This window comes from Hemicordylus capensis, chromosome 2 (assembly GCF_027244095.1).
Source record: "Hemicordylus capensis ecotype Gifberg chromosome 2, rHemCap1.1.pri, whole genome shotgun sequence".
Lineage (NCBI taxonomy): Eukaryota > Metazoa > Chordata > Lepidosauria > Squamata > Cordylidae > Hemicordylus > Hemicordylus capensis.
Window position 1 is genome coordinate 323,249,876 of NC_069658.1, and position 19,879 is coordinate 323,269,754.

A 19,879-nucleotide genomic window follows, 5' to 3' on the forward strand; every position below is an offset into this window, starting at 1 on the left:
CATGAGAAGCTCAGGTATACTCTCAGGCACAGGTATATGCTCAGTATCCTCTGCTGATGAAAAAAAATCATTTAGCTTCTCTGCAATCTCCATATCCTCCTTAATAATCCCTTTCCCTCCCTCATCATCCAACAGGCCAACCGACTCCCTGGCAGGTTTCCTGCATATGATGTATTTAAAGAAGTTTTTGTTATGCGCTTTGATGCTTTTAGCTAAATGTTCCTTAAAATCTCTTTTTGCTTCCCTTATTGTCATTTATTTGCCAGAATTTGTGGTCCTTTCTGTTCACTTCATTTGGGCAAGCTTTCCAATTTCTGAAGGAAGTCTTCTTCCCCTTTATAGCTTCCTTGACTTTACTTGTTAGCCATGCTTGCATCCTTCGGGACTTGGTGGTACCTTTCCCCCTTTATGGTATACATTATAACTGGTCTTTTAGTACTGCGGTTTTAAATAAATTCCATGCATTCTAGTGAAGTGACTCTCCTGATTTTCTTTTCAGTTTTCTTTTCATCAAATTCCTCATTTTAGAGAAGTTTCCTCTTCTGAAGTTCAAAGTGCCTGTGTTAGACTTACTTGGAGGTTCTATCCTCACATATATATTGAATTTGATCACACTATGGTCATTGTTCCCTAAAGGTTCCTCAACACTGACATCTTGCACCAGGTCCTGTACACCACTCAGGATTATGTCCAAGGTCACCTTCTCTCTGGTTGGCTCCATGACCAACTGTTCCAGGGCACAGTTGTTCAAACTATTTAGAAATTTGGCCTGTCATTATTTGAATTTGCCCAGTCTACGTGTGGGTAATTCAAGTCACCCATTATTACAGATCTTTCTCTCTTTGATGCCTTTTTGATTTCCTTCTGCAGCTCCCAGTCACTGTCAGCATTTTGATCAGGAGGGCGATAGCATGTTCCTAGTAGCATATTTCTTTTCAGGCCTTGTACTGCTACCCACAGAGTTTCTGTGGAAGACTCCAGTCTTTCTAGGTTTTCTAGCTTGTGAGAGTCTATCCCTTCTTTAATATACAGTACTACTCCACCCCCAATTCGCCCCTCCCTCTCCTTTCTATTGAGTTTATATCCAGAAATAACTGTGTCCCACTGGTTCTCACTGTTCTACCATGTTTCCATTATGCCCACTATATCTATGTTTGCATTAGCAACCAAGCACTCCAGCTTGCCCATCTTGACTCAGAGCTTTTATTTATTTTTTATTTATTTGTTCGATTTCTAGACCACCCTTACAGAATAGCTCAGGGCGGTTCACAAATATCACATTGGCATATAGGCACCTATACGCTAAATCTCTTACCTGGTTTGTACAGTATGACCTTGTTATCTGCGGGTTTATTATGTGTGGTTTCACATATCCATGGTCAGGGAAATGACACCCGACCTTGGCATACACGAGAAAAACACATGCTGACCGCAAGTATCCATAGGTCGGGGGTGGCTGGAAATGACCACAAAATTCATTTCCAGCCATCATTTGAGGATTTGGAGCCACAAAATGGCTCCCTGTAAAAAGAAAGAAAGAAACTGCAATTTTCGGCCAGTTTGGGGGCAAACCCGGGGGCTACACAACTTCAGTGGAGCAGCAGACACAGGTAAGCAGACACAGTGGACCCCCACCCCCAGTGAAACCCAGCCAATTTCCAGCCATTTTAGGTGCAGGGCATGATTTGGGGGGGGGGGACAGCAGAGACTGGTAAGGCACTCCCCCCATGAAAATAGGTCATGTTGGGCCATTTTCCAGCCAAAAATGGCCAACCAGGTACCTAACCCCAATGACTTGATATTTGCGGTTTCAATATCTGCGGTAGATGTGGAATGGAATGCCCCGCGAATACTGAGGTCCACCTGTACTATGTTTCTTATGGCCATTTTATCTCTTTGACCAGCTAGCACATCCTCCTGTCTACTCTTTTCCTGGTTCTATTCTGTCCCCTTCTGGTTCATCTGAAGCATTTACACCCTCGCACCTTAAGGCATTTGCCAAACTGTATACTACCCAGCACCTGTCCGCTATCCCCCAAGCATAATTTTAAAAGCTGCTCTATGGCCTTTTATTTATTTTATTTTATTTTATTTTATTTTATTTTATTTTATTTTATTTTATACATTTCTATACTGCCAAAGAAGCAAGTTCTCTGGGCCGTTTACAAACAATAAAAACAGCCAATAAAAGATTAAAAAATTTCAACAATTAATATTAAAAAGTTAAAACTATCAAAACACAATTTTAAAAAGTATCTAATTAAAAGCCTGGGTGAACAAATGCGTCTCTACTGCCCTTTTGAAAGTTGTAAGAAATGGGAAGGCACTTATTTCAGCAGGAAGTCTGTTCCAAAGCCTCAAGGCAGCAATGGAGAAGGCCCGCCCCTCAGTGGTCACCAGACCAGCCAGTGGCAACTGCAGATGAACCTCTCGAGATGATCTCAATGGGAGGTGTGGTTCATAGCGAAGATGATGTTCTCTTAAATACCCAGAGCCCAAACTGTTTAGGGCTTTATAGGCTGTAACCAAAACCTTGTACTCTACCCGGAAACTTACCTGCAGCCAGGGTAGATGTTTTAAGATAGGAGTGATATGGTCTTTCCGAGATGACCCAGAGACCAATCTGGCCGCCGCATTCTGGACTATCTGCAGTTTCCGAACTATGTACAAAGGCAGCCTCACACAGAGCGCATTGCAGTAGTCAAGTCTGGAGGTGACCGGCAGATGTACTACTGTTCTGAAGTCATTTATCTCAAGAAATGGACGCAGCTGACGTATCAGCCGAAGCTGATAAAAGGCACCTCTGGCCACTGCCTCAACCTGGGACACCAGGCACCAATGTCTCATCCACGCATTAAAACCCCTCAGCTCTGCCTGTCTCACTGTACGTGCGTGTGGAACAGGTAGCATTTCTGAGAATGCTACCTTGGGGGTCCTGGACTTATATGCTACCTAGCATAGATAGATAAGATAGATATGCTACCTAGCATACATAGATATATATCTATTCCCAGGACATCCCAACTACATTTTTCTTCATATGATATTGGAGGAATTTTCTAACTTCCAGTCTTTGAAGTTTGCCAAGCCTAGCAAATTCCATTTGTTCTAACCAGAGTTTTCAAACTATCTAGCCACAAAACAAGGGAAAACTAGCCACAAAAAACTAGCCACAAAACAAGGGAAAGGGAGTGTATGAGTCCAAGGCTAGCAAACGTTGCATGAAATCAGGATTAAACTATGGTTTTATGTGAAATCTGAGCTGGGTCAAACTCTATGTGGGAACATGCATGTACACCAGGGCTGCACAACTCAAATGCCCTGGTGGGCCGGAACCATCCACAACTTGGCATACAGGGGCCGAGGTCATTTTTTAGCTCAGCATTACATTAAAATTAAAAATATTATTAGTTACTTGTGGCTCTATTCCCCCTGTCAATGGATCCATAGTTTCAACCAAGGATAGTGGCCAGAGAATACCTTGCTCAATCAGTGGGGCCCCTGGAGTGCATGCCAGCCCCAAACAAATGCCAAGTCCTCTCCTCTCCCTAAATGGTTGTTGCTAGTTTCAGGCTGCAATCCTAGGCATGCTTACAGGGGAGTGAGCCTCACTGGGCACACCATGGAGCATGTTTCTGAGAAAGCATGCACAGGATGGCCCTATAAGGCAGTTTCCAGCTCCTGTGTTGCTGCAGGATACCTGGGGGCCAGTAAAACAGGCCCTGCGGGCCAAATCTGGCCCACGGGCCATATGTTGAGCAGGCCTGATGTACACCTTCATGCACGAAGTCAAGCACAAGTACTTATTTCACTGTAAGTACATGGACTGAGTTTCTGCTAAGCACAGTGGTGGCCCTTTCCTTGTACTTTCAGCAAAACTAATTTGCATAACTGACTAAATGACATTTCCACTGTTTCCTATGCCAGCCATGTCAGCACATGGTGCCTTTGCCGAGGGTCCACTGCTTTGCAGAATGGACCGCTGCTGACACACCCAGGCCCACTTGCCTTTTTTCAGATGCCTTAAATATTCCTCTGACATGGAAGATTTCATTGCTTTTATGCTGCATCACACCACCCGCTTCCCCTTCCTACTGCCAACTATCCTTTTTGATGCCTGTTGCAGCAACCATTTAAAGTGCAGGGCAAGTGGTGAAAGTAATCTAGAATGAACAACACGAGCTCCAGTATTTACATTCCTCTAATAGCTACATCTGATATAGTGCATCACATTAGACCAACAGTCTGTGCCAAGGCCAGCCACTGGGGGAATTTAAAATGGTGTGAATGCACACACATGCTTTTGTCTTTCAGTACCCCAATCGTTGGCCCTGATGCAGTGTGGGGGCTAGCCTACATTGGGGCCAGCTTCTGGGGGGATTTAAATAGTGGAAACTGTGCCCTCTAGATTGCTTTGGCTATTGCCAAAGCTTTTCCTCCTCGCTTTTCTTCCACTGCTGCCTCTGCTCCTTCCACCCTGCTAGCTTCCAGCTCTCACCACTGCCCAGTAAGCCTAGAGGGCTAACCAGCAGTGTTCCCTCTTAATTTTTTTCATGTGTGCGCAGAATGAGTTTGGTTCTGAGCAGCAGTATCAAGGCAGTGTGCACACACATGCATTCAGAGCGGGGCCTTCCTGATTCCACATGGACTAGGCCACTGCACTATCTACTTATGTAAATTCTGACAGCTTCTAGACAGCTTTGAAGTTGCTGCAGGCAACAACACAATTCAAACCCTGCAAAATGATAATGCCGACCGATAGGCTGAATTGAGGCTATTTTGTTCTTCTTGGAGCATCAACAATTAAGGCTACAATTACCCTCTGGTCAAGAGACATCACACCAAAACAGAGCATCCAATAAAGTACCACTTTATTGTGTACACACAATACACACACACAATGCTGCAGTCCTGAGCATGCCATCTGGCTGCTCCTGCCTCTTAAGTGTTGTGCCTGGTTAAACTCCCCACCACCCCTTTCCTATTCCCAGTGGCAGAGGATGGAAGAGCAAGAGCAGAACCAAGGCCCAAAGAGGCCCGAGCAAAACCAAGGCGTAAATACTAAAATCAACCCCCCAAAGCCCTCAGCAATCTTCATCCCCCCGCAGACAATACTCCAGGCTCATCTCTCATCTGCACTACCTGGAGACAAGGAGGACTGCGTAGCGGCAGGGAGGATATGGTGTTGATGTTGGTGGAGGAAGAGGAGGAGGAAGAATAGAGCCTCTTCAGAGGCCCCCAGGCAAGGCTGGAAGGGGAGCAGAAGCGAAGGAGCAGGGAGCAAATATCCACTGCTGCAGCATCCTCCCCACCTCCTTGTCAGATCCTTGCGAGGGAGGGAAGAGTGTGAGCGTGCTGGCTTCTTCCCCTGCCATGTCAGAGCCTCCAGTGGGTGCCACCACTGCTGCCTCCTCCTTTCACCCCCAAACCACCTCCTTTCTCTGCTTCATATTTTCAAATCCCTGTTCTTGGGTGTGCAACAGCAGCATACCCAAAGGACTGGGAGGCACTGCCTGGGGCCGGGCTGGTGAACCTCTTTCCTCAGAAGATATTTGAAAATATGAAGCAGAGAAAGGAGGCCATTGGGGGATGGAAGAAGATGGGGTGAGGCAGAGGCACCCACTGGAGTACAGAGAAGCACAGACAGGAGCTGTGGAAAGTGAGACTGGAGAGGAGAATGGCGGGCTGAGTTTTGGGGACTGGAGAGGAATACTGGTCTGGTGTGGCAGCAGAGGGACAGGAAGGAGGGACCAGCCAGGCCCACTCAGAAGAGCTGCGGGGGTTGGGGGCCAGCGGCACCAGACGCCAAATACACCCAGAGCTGAGCTCAGCTTGCCCAACTCAGATAGTCAGCCTCGCTCTGTCTGCCTCACCTCGCTCCTGCCATGTGTACTGCAGCTGACTCGGAAGCAGTCTGCTGCTGCGCACACTGCATGCATGAGCTTAGAGTCGGCAGAAGGCAGGCGCAGTAAGGCTTTGAAGAGAACTGAACCCCTGCACCACCAATGCTTGCTCATGAGGAGCCAATGCTACCTCCTCCCTGGCAGGAGGAGCTCAAGCCAGCTGGGAAGAGGAGAGGAAAGGAAGCCAGCAGGATAACTTGCTTTGCCTTAGACAAAAACAAGCAGCCATCGCAGCGCAGGGGGAGAGACCAAGACTGTGTGGCTGCTAAAATTACCTGAGTGGGGGACTAGACTGGCCTGAGCACACGAAAGTTCGCACCTTAGAGGGAACAGTGCTAACCAGTATAGAAGGCCCACAGGGACACTGTGCCCACGACTCCTCAAACCTGGGCCAGTCCTGTCTTACACACAGACCATCATCGGGTGGAAGCCGCATCCTATATTTTATTTATCTATCAATCAAATTTGTATGCTGCCCGAAACGTACGTCTCTGGGCAGTTTACAGTTACATAAAACAAGTTCGCTCTCTCTCTCACACTCACACACACCCTTAAATCAACCAAACACAGTTAAATTAAAAAGCTTGGGTGAACAGAAGTCTTTAAGAACTTAAAAATAATAATCAGAGACGGAGAGGCTCTTATCTTAACAAGAAGTGCATTCCAGAGTTTCAGAGCAGCAACAGAGAAGGCCTGTCCCTGCATGGCCACTGGATGAACAGGTGGCAACTGCAGATGGACCCCTCCAGATGATCTCAATGGGCGATAGGGATCATGGGGAAGAAGTTGTTTTCTTAAATATATGACATGGATCTGATACTCCATAGATAATTAACAAATATAATGCACAGACATTTTACAACTTAAAATATTTTACAGCTGCCCCAACTTAAGCGTGATAAGTCTTTTTTTATGCTTGGGGGACACAGGGAAGGAACCCAGCACATCTGGAATTGTGACTTCAGTACTCACCCACTCATAAGTAACAACCTGATTGGCTCTCTCCTGAAAGGGATTGAAGCCAATGCCCTGAAGGTATTTGCTGTTGGTAGCCTCTCCAATTGGTGATACCAAAGCATTGCTCTCAGTTTTCGCTTTCATTCCCTGTGACTGGCAGCGTGAGTTGGTACCAGCTGTGCCAAGGTCATCCACATCCAGGTCTTGCTCATTTGCCAAATTCTCTTTTTGCAATGCTTCATATAGCACATCAGGGTGATTCCAAATCTGAAAGAGAGTAGTAGGCTATGTCTCAAATACTTCAGAAGTTCATTTATTAAATGTGATTAACTCCTAGGTAACCCCTAGCCAGTCTTTGGAGAGAAAGCCTTTTATCTGTCTATAGCTATAATTTGCCTTCTACAATAGGCTGAGTGTGGGTAACAAACAGCAGTTTCTCCAAAAAAGAATCAATGTCCCCGAAGGGTTTGAAGTTTAATCAGTAATATACCTGGGTAGGAGAAGCAAAGGAAAAGTAAGTTTTAAAAAGTGTGTGGACACAAACCACATTAGAATATTTAAAACCATGAAAGGTTTTAGAACACAAATAAATACTTGCTATTGCATAACTTTATTAGATACATCTGTAACAGTTTCTTATGTTATTAATAATTTTGCCTCTAAGCAGAGCACTGTATAAAAATACTTAAAGCCAAAATTATAAATGTACAAAGTAGCTTGATATCAAGAAATGAACAATACAGGTGGGACCTCATTATCTGTGGGGACTCCGTTCCCGCAGATAATGGGTAATGAAACAGCAGATAATGAGTCATTAAGTCTATGGAAATGCAGGGGTTAGTTCCCCAGACGCAATCTCATTTAAAAATCATTCTCAAATTGTGCAAACGGGCCAAATAAACTGCTCTGCTGTGCTCCTTGGGTTTCCTGCTATCCAGCAATGTCCCTCAATTGTCCCCAAAAGCCATGGATTTTTTTTTTGGCTGAAATGAGCCACAAAATGTCTCCCGCGGAAAAAAATGGCATCTGAAAATGACTCTGCAGTTATTTCCAGCTTTCTAAGAACCATGGATATGTGGGTTTTAACCCTTCCATGTCCGCGGATAAGGAGTTCGAGTGTCTATTTGACACCTGCAGATATGCAAAACCACAAATAGTTCTGCGTATAACAAGGTTTACCTGTACTTTTCGGTAGAAGCTGAACTGTAAAACATGCTGTCTGTTTTTTAGCACCTGATGATAATGAAAAGCACAAACTTCACAAACTATTCAAGATGCACAAAGATATTAAGCGGCATCCAAGGTCTAGGACATTAACAATTTCATAGGTGAATGTCCACCTAGAGCAGTACATATCAGGTGGTATAAAAATACAATAAATAATTATGGGATTCCTGCCTGCTTCATGCAATTTGCCTAGAACGTCATTCCCTTTTACATTTATTACCTTACAACAGACACAAAAAGCCTTGAGTGGGTTCAGTCCTAGCCAGCCACTATTGCCTGCATCGCGGAACCGGTTCATGAACTCAGTATAAAGAGCCCGTTGGATCTTTGACAAACGCACTAAGATGACATGTTCTTCCTTATAGGGAAGCTGAATCTTCAGCACATTGTGCCCTCGCCTACAATAGAAAACAGAAGTACAATAGAAAAAAGGTCAGGAAGAGGACTGCTCATAGTCTCAAGTATCTATACTGCATACTTTAGGACAAGATATTACAGGTTTTTTGCTGTACTATTAACAATAAGAACATATAGGTCACATTCATTCAATTATAACAAGTACGGTAAAATTCCTGACAAGAACTGAATCACATTTGTGAATGATGGGTTTCCATGGCAGATTACTGAAGGATTCAGGTTCTATTTCTGGGATTGCCACTGAAAAACTAACTTCCTGATTGATATATTGAGATGTATAAATATTCAGTTTTCTAATTTGTGATGTGATTATAGGCAAACTGAACTTGCAGTGCTTAAATTACAAAGTCTTTGTATCATGTTTTCAAAGTCCTGACTAGAAAATGCTACAAGGAGCTATCATCATTCACTACACTAAATTCAACAGTACACAGATCAAAATGATATTGTGAGAGATGCCTTCCATGTGGTGGACACAGCCCCTTAGTAACAGGTCAAACCAGGATTGTGCCTCAACTCACAAATGAAATTCAGTAGTTTGACAAGAAATCTAAAGGCAGAGTTATATGCCTCTACTTGTTTTCAGGACTTCTACAGGAATACACCACACTTATGATTCACCTTTATAATAATTCTTTTGTAACCCTGACAGTCTCATTTGTGGGAAGATTGCAGTTTCCAGTACAGCAGCTCTTGTTCTTTGGCTATGACAGTTTCTTGTTTTCAAACACTAAAGTTCTATTGCTTGACCTGACCAGTCAAGCAGGTACATAACTCAATCAATGACTTAGAGTTAGTTGAGGCCTCACCTTTGTACGAAGCCCTCCAGTAGACTATGCAAGACATGACTGCGATACCTCATGAGACGGACATCCTGAGGGGTACTGTCGATACACTGGCCATTCAGGATCGGCCGCTCAAACATATTACTGAATTCCTGTCGGGTACCAAGGAAGTCAGGGCGGACAAAGTCCACCATACACCAATACTCTATTAGGTTGTTTTGCAGAGGGTAGCCAGTCAATACCACTCGCCGCCGAGATCGTATGTTCTTCAGGGCCTGAGACGTGCTAGCATGGCAATTCTTTATCCGGTGACCCTCATCACAGATTACGACATCTGGGCCAGGGCGGGATAAAGCCTTCTCAATTCCTGAAGGGGGGAAGAAAAAAAAAAAAGCATGGGCATCTGCTGCTCACTAATTAAACCAGGCCGGGGGTGAGAGGGGGCAGCATGTAGAGATTAATAACTGGGAAAACTAAGAACTTTTGGGCAAGGAAAATTGACAATTCAGAAATTGTGAATAGATTTCGAGGATACCCATTCCAATCTGATAACAAGGACAGTGATTACAGAATGTACTGACAATCTCTTCAGTGTTTTAAGTGATAACTACTCTGTACCTCATTAAAATTTAGTAAGCCATCTCATATAATATAGGGAAAGGCAAATGAACAGTTATTAATAAAACTGGAATAGGCATTTCATTTTTTTTTTTTTAAGCCAGTGGTTGCCATACCCAGTAAAATTACTCAAAGTAGTCCTACTGAAATTAGGAGGGCAAGTTAGGCATTGCCTAACCTGACCTTTTTAATTTTAATGAGTAATTTCCCTCAGTATGTCAATCAGTCTCTGCATAGCACAGGAGCAAGCTATGGGAACTGAAAAAATACGCCATATAAAAGCCATCCAAAAAGAGTTGCATGACATTGAAGGCAATAGCCAGATAGCTATTTAGTTTTGCTATATGCCATCACAGGGGGCCTCTGTTTCTAACCAATTTAACTCTAACATTTTTTGTTAATAAACCTAACCTACCTGGTTAATCTTCTTTCTGGTCATGGGCAGAGGGCTGTTCCTGAGAATTCCCCACTTCCAGAATGTCCCTATGACTTTGTCTAAGGATTGTGGCTGACATCTAGACTATGTTATTTGTGAGTAGTCTCACTGAAATTAATGGGACAAGTTAGTCATGACTACTCACAAGTAATTTAGCCTGGATGTCAGTCTGCATCTCTTGAATGGAAAAGAAAGGAAGTTTTTAGGAGACCACCGTTGGCCTCTCACCTTTTAAGAGTTCCTGCTGTCGATCCTCTTCATCCAAATCAATGATGACAGGGCCAGTTTGTTTCTTGCTTTTTTTCTTTCTTCCTGTGGCAAAGGATTTCTTCAGTGAAAGAAGACGGTACATTTCGTAGCCCATCAGCAGCACACCACCATCCGTCACCCAATCAGTTACCACTTTGGCACGTGCTGCTGTGGTCCTATAAAAAGAAAAACAAAAACGACAAGACAGTGCTTCCGAAACAGGGGAACTCAACAAAACGGATGTCGGCTAAAACAATTGATCTGCTCAGTTACGTAAGGCAGAGACTTTCAAATGTTGCCACAGCGAGTCTCAAGACAACAGTCCATGTGTCCTGAAGGGTAATTACCACACACAATGGACTTCACTCTTTCTGTTGTAAAAAAATCTTGGCCAGCCCAGACCAACACACAAAAGAAAAGGGGACAGTGTGAAGCTCTTGGCTGAGGGACCCATGCATGGCCCTACGGCATTAACTGGGGAGTGGCAGTGGCCTGTTAGGCCATTCAAAATACACTGGGAAGTGTGAGGAACACATACATAATCTGTGTTACTTGCCTGCAAATCCCTTTTTTAAAAAGTCAGGTTTTCATGACCTGAATATACAGAAAACATCTTCATATCAAGGAGAAACTGATACAGACAAATAGTACAGTCGTTTGTGAGATTACACTTTTATGAATGGTCTTTTACTGACTTCAGCTGTTACATTTGTTGCTTAAATTTTAATCTGTTTTGAATATGAAGGTTTATGTAGTGATCATCCTTCTCTCCCCCTAAAGAGTTAACAGGGAGTGAACCCTTGTCGTAACTGACAGGCTGGTGAACTCCAGGGCAGCCAATCAGAACACCATGTGGGTGGGACCTAGAGTGTGGTTGCTGGGAATTCTGGAAACAAGAAGGGCAGTCTTTATTAGAGATAAACGTGTGTGAAAAGGCTTAGTGAGGGGTAATGGAGTTTTGCTCCCTCATGGTCGAAGCCAGCATGGAGGTGTCTCATGGAATAACTCTGCAGATCCTTGAAAGAAAGGATTGCGGGATGCTTGATTCTCATCAGGGATTGGGTGAGTTCAAAGAAAAGGGAATTCAGCATAAGGAACAGTTTGTTTAGTCAGACTGTGCATTAGGAACTTATATTTCTTTGTATGTTTGTGCTTTTGCATATTCCTGATACTGTTCTATAATTGTTTACCGGTAACGTAAATAAAATAAGAAACATAGCCTATGCCCAACCCACCCAGGGCATTGCAAAAGACTCTAAACATCTAAGCATGCCTAAATGCAACCTAAAACTAAAAGCCTCCGACAGAAGCAGTCTGAAAGTTACGCCTTTGGAACTGGTTGTATGGCCTACGGTAATCATGGCGATCTTGACGTTGGTATGAAGGTCTTTGACGTTGGAACGAGGAACGGAACCGTGACTGGTAGGAGGACGAGGTTGAGGCTTGATTTGCGAAGGTTTTCGCTGTAAACTTTGACTTTTTCAGTTGCTCCATTGTGGAGTCAGTCACGTCGCTGAATAGGCCAGTGCCATCAAAGGCCAGCCCTTCGATTTTCTCCCTCATATCAGGTTGTAAATTAGTGGAGCGCAGCCAGGCATGCCTGCGTAGGGCAATAGCGGCAGTTATTGCCCTGGATTCGCTCTCAGCTAAATGTTTTGCAATGTTCAGGAGTTGTCTGGTCAAGTCACCTGAGCGCTCTAAAGTTTGGCAGAATTTTTTACAAAACTCATCTGCGGGTAGTGTGTCAAAGTCAGAAAGCAAGCTCTCCCAGATGCTGTGGCTATATTTGGCGGTACAGGCAGAGTAATTTGCCACCTTTATGGAGAGGCAGGAGGTTGAGTAAACTTTCCTGCCCAGGAGATCCAATTTTCTACTCTCTTTGTCAGGCGGCACCATATAGCGTTTCCCTGACTTGGATGTTGCAGCGCAATCAATCACCAGGCTATTTGGTGCAGGATATGCTTGTGAAGATAGGCATTAACCTTGTCCTGGATACGGTATAAGCTCTCCAGGCGTTTTGACGTTGGGGTGGAGGTGTGGAGCACCTCCCAGGCACATTTTGCAGCCCGTGTGATAACAGGAAGCATAGGTAGGGCGACTGGTGCAGTTGACTGGGTCTTAAGCATAAAATTATAGACCGGGTCGTCGATGGTCGCCAATTCTGAACAAAGATCCAGACCCAAGGCGTCAGCCATAGCCTGTACATGTTTGTGATATGCCTTGAGCTCCTCATTCGGTGATACATAGGTGGCGGGGACCACTTCTGTTGGCAGTCCCACAATAACCTCTTCTCCCTCTTCTTCTTGATCTGATACAAAGTCCGATGAACCCCCGTGGTCAGAGTGCGAGGCAGAGGGTGCCGCAGGCGTCAGGGTTTGGGTTTCAGCAACAGATTTTTGAAGAAGAAGAGGAAGGTCAGTTTGGGTGGACATGGAGCGCGTACTCACAGATCTAGTTTGTGAGGCTTGGTGCAGTAAAGCGACAGTAGTGGTCTGTGTCAAAGCCATCGCGCACTCCGGGCGTGTTATCAATGCCGCAGGGTGTGCTAGCGGAGAAACAGGTCTCCACGGTCCCAGTGGCTCATCCACGCCGGTGGCCATCTGTGAGGAAGGGCCCATATTCTGGGCAGTACCCACATGGGAGAATCCACATGCATGCCACGAAAGGGGGCTGTGCAGGTGGGCTGCTGTCAGTGTTGTGGGTGGACGAGGTAGTGAAGGCACAGATCCAGGGTTCTCTACTTCTGGGAGAAAACCCAGGAACGTCGACATCGACGGGGTGTTGGATATCGAGTCCAGCAAATTGAGGAGAGTGTTCTGTTCCGTCGAGACGAGAGGCACCGAGGCGTTGACAGGTTCCGCAACCTCGACATCGAAGGTCGGTGGCGGTGGTCAACATAGAGGTGAGACTTGAGTGGATACGGAGACTATCGGAGTGTGTAGTGACGAGAGTGGAAGAATCGTTGTCCGCGGTGTAGGTGGAGGTGACGAGGTTACCGGTGTCGGAGCTGGAGAAAGAGATAGTGCTCTTGAGATATTCACGTTCGGTATCGATGGCTCGGTAACGAGAGAAGGTTGCGTAATGCTGGTCGAGGCGTCAGGGGCCGATAGAGGAGAGCGAGGATATACGCTTGAGGGTGATGGAGTGTGTTCCCTTGTCAAATCGATAAGCCTTTGGCGCTTTCCTCCCGGTGTCGAAGGGTGTTCATGCCTTCGCTTCGGGGACTTAGGCATCGAGGGAAGAGATGTCTCCGGAGCCGCTTCCGATATCGATGAGTGGTTGTCTTACGCGTCAACATAGCTTTCGTCGTGGATGTTGATGGGGTTCTCATTTTCGATACCGAGGGTGGTGTCAAGGTCCGTTTGTCAGTCTTACTGGCTGTGGACCTCGAAGAGCGGCCAGGGCTTGGAGTCGAAGATCGAACGTGCGACTTCTGCTTTCGTGAAGTCGATGTCGACAGTGGGGCCGAGGAGGATTTCGGGGGAGTTCGCTTACCCGATGTCGAAGGGCAAGGTGTTCCCGGCGTCGAAGGACTTAGCATGTCGTCATAGATGGCCGCCCACAATCAAAGCGCGCGGTTTTTCCTGGTTTGCTTCGAGAAGGATAGGCAGATTTTGCAAGTGGTGACGTTATGCTGCTCGCCTAGACAGATGAGGCATAAGTCATGTAAGTCCTTAGAGGGGAGTTTTGCTCTACAGCGCTCACACCTCTTAAAGGATTTTTTCTCTTCAGCCATCATGCCGTCGAAGGATCGTCAATCAGTCCGTAGGTCAGAGAGCCAGAAGATTCCATCAGCCAGTCCGAGTTCGGGGAGAGGGAGAGAATTTGTCAGCCAGTCCAAGTTCAAAATGAGGGAGAAAGTACGTCAGCCAGTCCGAGTCAAAAAAGGAGAAAAAGAGCAGTCCGTAGAATCACAAACTCTTGAAGAAAAGAGGCGAGGAACTTCCCGACCAGCGGCAGACCGAGGTCTTAACGCAACGGCGGTCGGAAAAGAACTGAGGAACGTGTGTCCTGGCTGCCCTTAAATAGCACGCGCAGAGCGTGGGGCGTGGCCAGGATGCCTCAACAAGCTTCGGCATAGCTACCACATGGTCCCTGCGCAGGTGCAGTACCCACTTCTTATGGATCTCGACGGATCTCGACCCAGATGAGCAGATTTCTCTGGTGCAAAAGCATCCTCAAGTGCTCAGTAGCTATCAGTTTTGCTCATCCCGTGTAGGCATACACATGGACAATGTTTTGGGGTTTTTTAATAAGAATTTTTATTGAAAAGGAGAGTGTTTTCTTTTGTTTTAATTTGCCCAAGACCCAGTTACAGAGGGACCTTGGATTAAAGCACCCAATCCATTGGTCTGGTTCTCTGCAAGCTTTAGGGTGCTTGGTGGTAGCATTTTAAATCTACCGGAAATACAGAAAGGTTTTATGAGAAGCCCACCCAGGCAGCTCAGCAGAGATAACTCTGCATTTTCTTTCTCTCACATGAGCTAGCTCTGAGACAAATGCTTTAATCTGTTACAGTTTATTTTTCAAGATGCTTTGAGCAACCTACCAAAGCAGGCTACAATTGTAATAAAGCAACAGCATCTCTGCAAGGGTATTTATAGTGCTTACTTGTGTTCATCATTCAGGATATGGACTTTGAAAGTGCGAGGCTGTATTTCTTTTGGGTCATAGTCAGCAGGAAGGGCTTCTGGTGCTGGAAGCCACATGTTGAATTCTGCTAGCCAGTTCTGAAGAGTGTTTACCTGTATGAAAAAGGAACGGGGGGGGAGGTTGACATCTCAGTTAGGATTCTGAAACCAAAAAAAGAGTTGTCAAAAGTTGTAGAGCTCTAGAGCCAATGAACATTGTATGTTCAAAACACAAAACTAATTTTTCAGAAGAAAATTCAGAAAAGTATTTGTTCACATATTGTTAGGAGATCCAGAAATTGGACTCGCTGTACACACACCCAACCCAACTTCTCTACAGAGGCACACAGTCTGGCCTGACCTGTCTTTAGGGGAGTCCAGAAACAGTGTTCAATCATTGAATCTGGGATTACCCTAGGAAACCAGTTATGGGGGAAGTGCAATTGCAGCTCTGACACTCAAGAAAGAGCTTCCCACACGAAGACTTCAAAGCACTCCTGAGACTCCCAAAGTAGGCAGCCATGAGTTATCTCTCATTCCCGCACATTCTTGAACTCCTGACCTCTGGCCTAATTCAACTCCACCACACCTCTAGGATCCTTCAAATCTCTAGAATCAACAACCCCAAATCCCTAAAGTCAACACTTTACTTCAATGAAAACACAATCTTCCTGTCTAGCATTCCTATTTTTCTCCACTAGAGATCACCCCCACTAACCATTAACCCAGAGGGAACACTGATTTAGTGCCTTTTAACCCTATAAAACTGGCCAGCCGGAAGCCCCCCAAACCACACAATCTCTGGGATCCATTCTGGAAGCTGTGGCCCTCTGCTTCTTGATTATCATACCCCATTTCCTTCTGCAGAGAATCCAGCTTTCCCCCTTCCTTCATGTCCGACAGGTAGTAAAGGAAGAACTCCTTCCTTTCTCTGCTTCCACAAGTTTTCTATTTCCCTTCCCCGATTTGCCCCTTGGGTATGTGTATGTGTGTGAGTGCTTGTATTTCCACCAGACTAGGCTAGGGAGATTTTTAGATGTATTTTTCACTAGTAAAAACAAGGAGGGCAGCCAACTCCTCCACTGGAGTAAAAAGGGTAGCCACCATATTAACTGGGGCTCCTGATCCTTAGAATCTGCCCAAAGACCGCAGTGCTCAAGAGAGGTCGGTCCACCACCAGGCAGAATGCCCATGAAAAGCCTGCAGCCTTCTTGGGCTAAGGCATATTGTCTCATGACAATTCAGTGGGCTTAATCTTGCCAGCAAATGGATCACCCTCTCATGAGAGTGCAAGTTGCAGAAGAGCCATAATACTTGGACTATATGCCCAAGCAGAGTGAAGAAGCTAGCCAGCTTCTTCTGTCAACTGTAGGGTTGACCCTTTCAGTGTAGGTGATTTCCACCATGCACATTCCTGTCATTGTCCCTATTTGCCTGAACCCTCATAGTTTCAGAACAGTCCTCCATTTCCCCAGTGGTGGCCCCGACAGCAAAGGACCATCTTCTTCTCAGATTCCGCTTCCTGATTCCCGGAATTATTCCCATTTGCATAATTCAAGCCCAAGATCCACCCCTTACTGGAAAGCCAGCAGCTTACCTAGTAAAATAAGCCATTTTCCTCTATTGTCTATTTCCTCAGCTCTGTCTTTCTCTGCCTCCTGAGCTTTTTCTGGTCACTTTCCCCTCATCTCTTGCTCCCTCCCTATCTCTTGCACTGCCAGTTCCTCAGACCAGTAATTTTCCCGCTTTCCTAACCAAAATTTCTTGCATCTCTTCCTTCCCTTTCACACCCAAATTATCTTGGCTTCTTTTCATCCTGTCCCTGGCCCCTTTAACACCTCTCTCTCTCTCTCTCTCTCTCTCTCTGTTTCTCCCAGTGTCCTCTCCTCCTCTTCCTGAGTTTCTTTGCGTTCCCTTTCCTGCTGCCTCCAGTCCTCTGATCAACTCCTCCTCCCTTCCCTGAACTCTCTTGGGTTCCTTCCACTGAAATACTCCATTAAACAGACCATCCCGGCACTGCTTCCCCTCCCCAAACTCTCAATAAATAAACATGCACCTACAGTTATAGCAGAGGTAAAGCAATTAGCCCACACGTATGTACATGTTGCATGTCTACTTAATGTGGGAATCACCCTATTAGTGTCACAGTCGAGCCTCTCTCTTTGTACTCAATACAATATTTTAAATTTGAACTTTTATACCTGTGGTTGTCACTTTCTTGGGAAACTGCATGCTTTATAACCTTGTTTACAAGGTCCCGCAAGAGGGGAAAGCATCCCCATTGTAACAATATCCATATAGGCACACTTCTACACTATACAGGTGTGCATAGGAGATACAATATATTCCACACTATATTCACTTCAGAGACTGAGAAGTCCTACCTATTTCTCAAGTAAATCAGGGGAATACACTTTAGTATCTCCTACCTCTGTTTCCCAGTAGGAAGTATTTTAGGCCTCTCTATGCAATCCCAAGTATGGGAAGAATGAAAGGAGTAAAAATGAAAGATAGGGCATCTCAGGGCTTGCTCTGAATTTTCTTTCTTCTTCCTCTTTCTTTATTCCTTCCAACAACACATTAATATACCTAACAAATAATTGTGTCCAGCTTACTTACAGGTACAATGGCCAGGACAGTCTTTGCCTCGATGTGCCGGAAAAGTACATCCAAAAAAGAGATGACCTGAAGGGTCTTGCCCAGCCCCATGCTATGAGCTAAGATACAGCCAAATCCACTGCTGGTTTTAAATCTGTCCAGGGACTCCACCAGATTATCATACAGGAAGCGGATACCACCAATCTAGAAAGAAACATTACCCAAAAAAATCACAGGGAGTGGGAAACGCAAGAAAATTACAATGCTGGATATGAATCTAGTCACATATACATACACCACCACAAGGCAAGAAGGACTGAGATTTATGAATTAGTGTTCCACAGGAGAACAGCTTCTGAAAGCCAAGTTGCTGAAATCCTTGTGAGTTCAAACCTAAAGCCGCCAGTACCTGGTGAGGCTTCACTGCCCGGGCAAGTTGTGGAGCCAAGTAAACGTCCTCTTCATTTGGTGGATGGTTGATGTTGACAATTACTTGACCTGAAGCATCTAACTGATTTAAAGCATCATTCACATGAGCACCGCTGCTCTCTTCAGTAGCATCTTCATCTCCCTCATTGCCGGAATCACTGCTGTCTACAATCTGGAGCGCTTCATCTTCTCCTGAACTTAATTCTATCACTTCTGCAAGACAACCAGATGTGGGTGATTATCACAACATCAATGTAAGAGTTGCAGCATGCACGCGTGTATTTTCCTTTAATATTCTCTCTTGCTTGATTTTTCTTCAGTAGAAAACTGAGCAAGGTAAAAGATGTTAAAGGTTGAAAATTTGCAAGATATCATAGTGACAAACTCAGTTTAATATTCTGTTAATAAATGTGCCAGCACAGTATCTTGCAATTCTTTCATCTTCAGTATATCACCACTTGAATCAATTTTCAATTAAAGAGAGAAAAACAAGAATGAATGAGAGACAGAAAGATGACACGTCTCCACCACTTTCTTGAAAGAAGTGTGCACTAAGGATGTGCACAAGCCAGTTCGGCGCCTCCTTTGGAAAGCACCAAAATGACTTGAGCAGCCACAGCCGAACTGATTCGGCAGGGTGGCGAGTGGTTCGCTTAAGCTGGTCCTTACCTGCTCCGCTGATATCCTGCTGGTTTTCTAGGCATGGCACTCACCATAGTAACAGCCATGCAGGACTGCAGCACTGTTCCCTGCAGCCTGAGCATGCCTCATCGGCACACACATGGCTGGCATGCACTTTTCTGTGCCCGTAGGCTGCAGGGAACAGTGCTGCAGCCCGGCATGGCCATTACTATGGTGAGAGTCATGCATGGAAAAGCAGCAGGGCAGCAGCACAGCAGGTAAAGACCTGCTTACGGGCTCCTTAAGGGAGCTGCTCGCCGTCCTGCCAGCCCATGCACAAGCTGTTCATGCACATCCCTAGTGCACTTGGCATACTGAGTAGGTGTATGGGGAGAAATGAGCTTAATCTCCTAAAAGCCAGGACTTTGGGCTGATGTGAATGGAAGCTAAAATGTTAACTGTAAAGGAAACATTTAAAAATCTGCTAATCCTAAAGCAAAGCATAAGCTTAGACTGACAAAGAAGGCAAAGCAGCTTAGGACCATTTGAATAGTTTTATCTAACATCTGTACTGATTCAAGGCATATTTTAAATCACATTTTTCTAAGGTGGTCTTCCCAGTTATTTTAGAGGCCTGGTTGACTCTGAGATTCAAGGGTATTGTATTATTGTAAAAAAGGAATGTCAAGTAATTACCACCCATCCTTACCATCTTTAATGCTGTGGAGTCTTCCTTTAGAGTCATCCTCACTACCACTGCTGGTGCTGTCTAAGCAGATGATTTCTTCTTCTAACACTTGAGGCGGAAGCTGAGCAACCTCTGCAGTTCTTAAAGCAATCTCCTCTATACGGAAATAGTAAAACAATAATGAAAGTTCAAAATAACAGAAGTAAGTAAGTAAAGGAGTTCAGATAAGACTTCCCTTTCTATTTATAACACTGACTGGAGTGTTCCCAAATTTGATACCAGAGATTAACTCCTTTGTATATACCAAGTTATTTTTGAAT

General features: G+C 45.1%; 1 protein-coding gene across 10 annotated transcripts in view; it reads right to left on the minus strand.

Annotated features, from left to right (window-relative positions):
* Positions 1–19,879, minus strand: part of RAD54L2 (RAD54 like 2) — a 166,150-nt gene that overhangs the window by 24,293 nt on the left and 121,978 nt on the right. For all 10 annotated transcript variants that reach the window (XM_053294311.1, XM_053294312.1, XM_053294309.1 and 7 more), the window contains 8 exons: positions 19,581–19,715; positions 18,231–18,463; positions 17,843–18,025; positions 15,204–15,337; positions 10,572–10,768; positions 9,314–9,656; positions 8,308–8,485; positions 6,876–7,127 (listed from right to left, as the gene is read on the minus strand). In XM_053294311.1, coding sequence (XP_053150286.1) covers positions 6,876–7,127; positions 8,308–8,485; positions 9,314–9,656; positions 10,572–10,768; positions 15,204–15,337; positions 17,843–18,025; positions 18,231–18,463; positions 19,581–19,715 — 1,655 coding nt within the window. The remainder of the gene's footprint in view (positions 1–6,875; positions 7,128–8,307; positions 8,486–9,313; positions 9,657–10,571; positions 10,769–15,203; positions 15,338–17,842; positions 18,026–18,230; positions 18,464–19,580; positions 19,716–19,879) is intronic.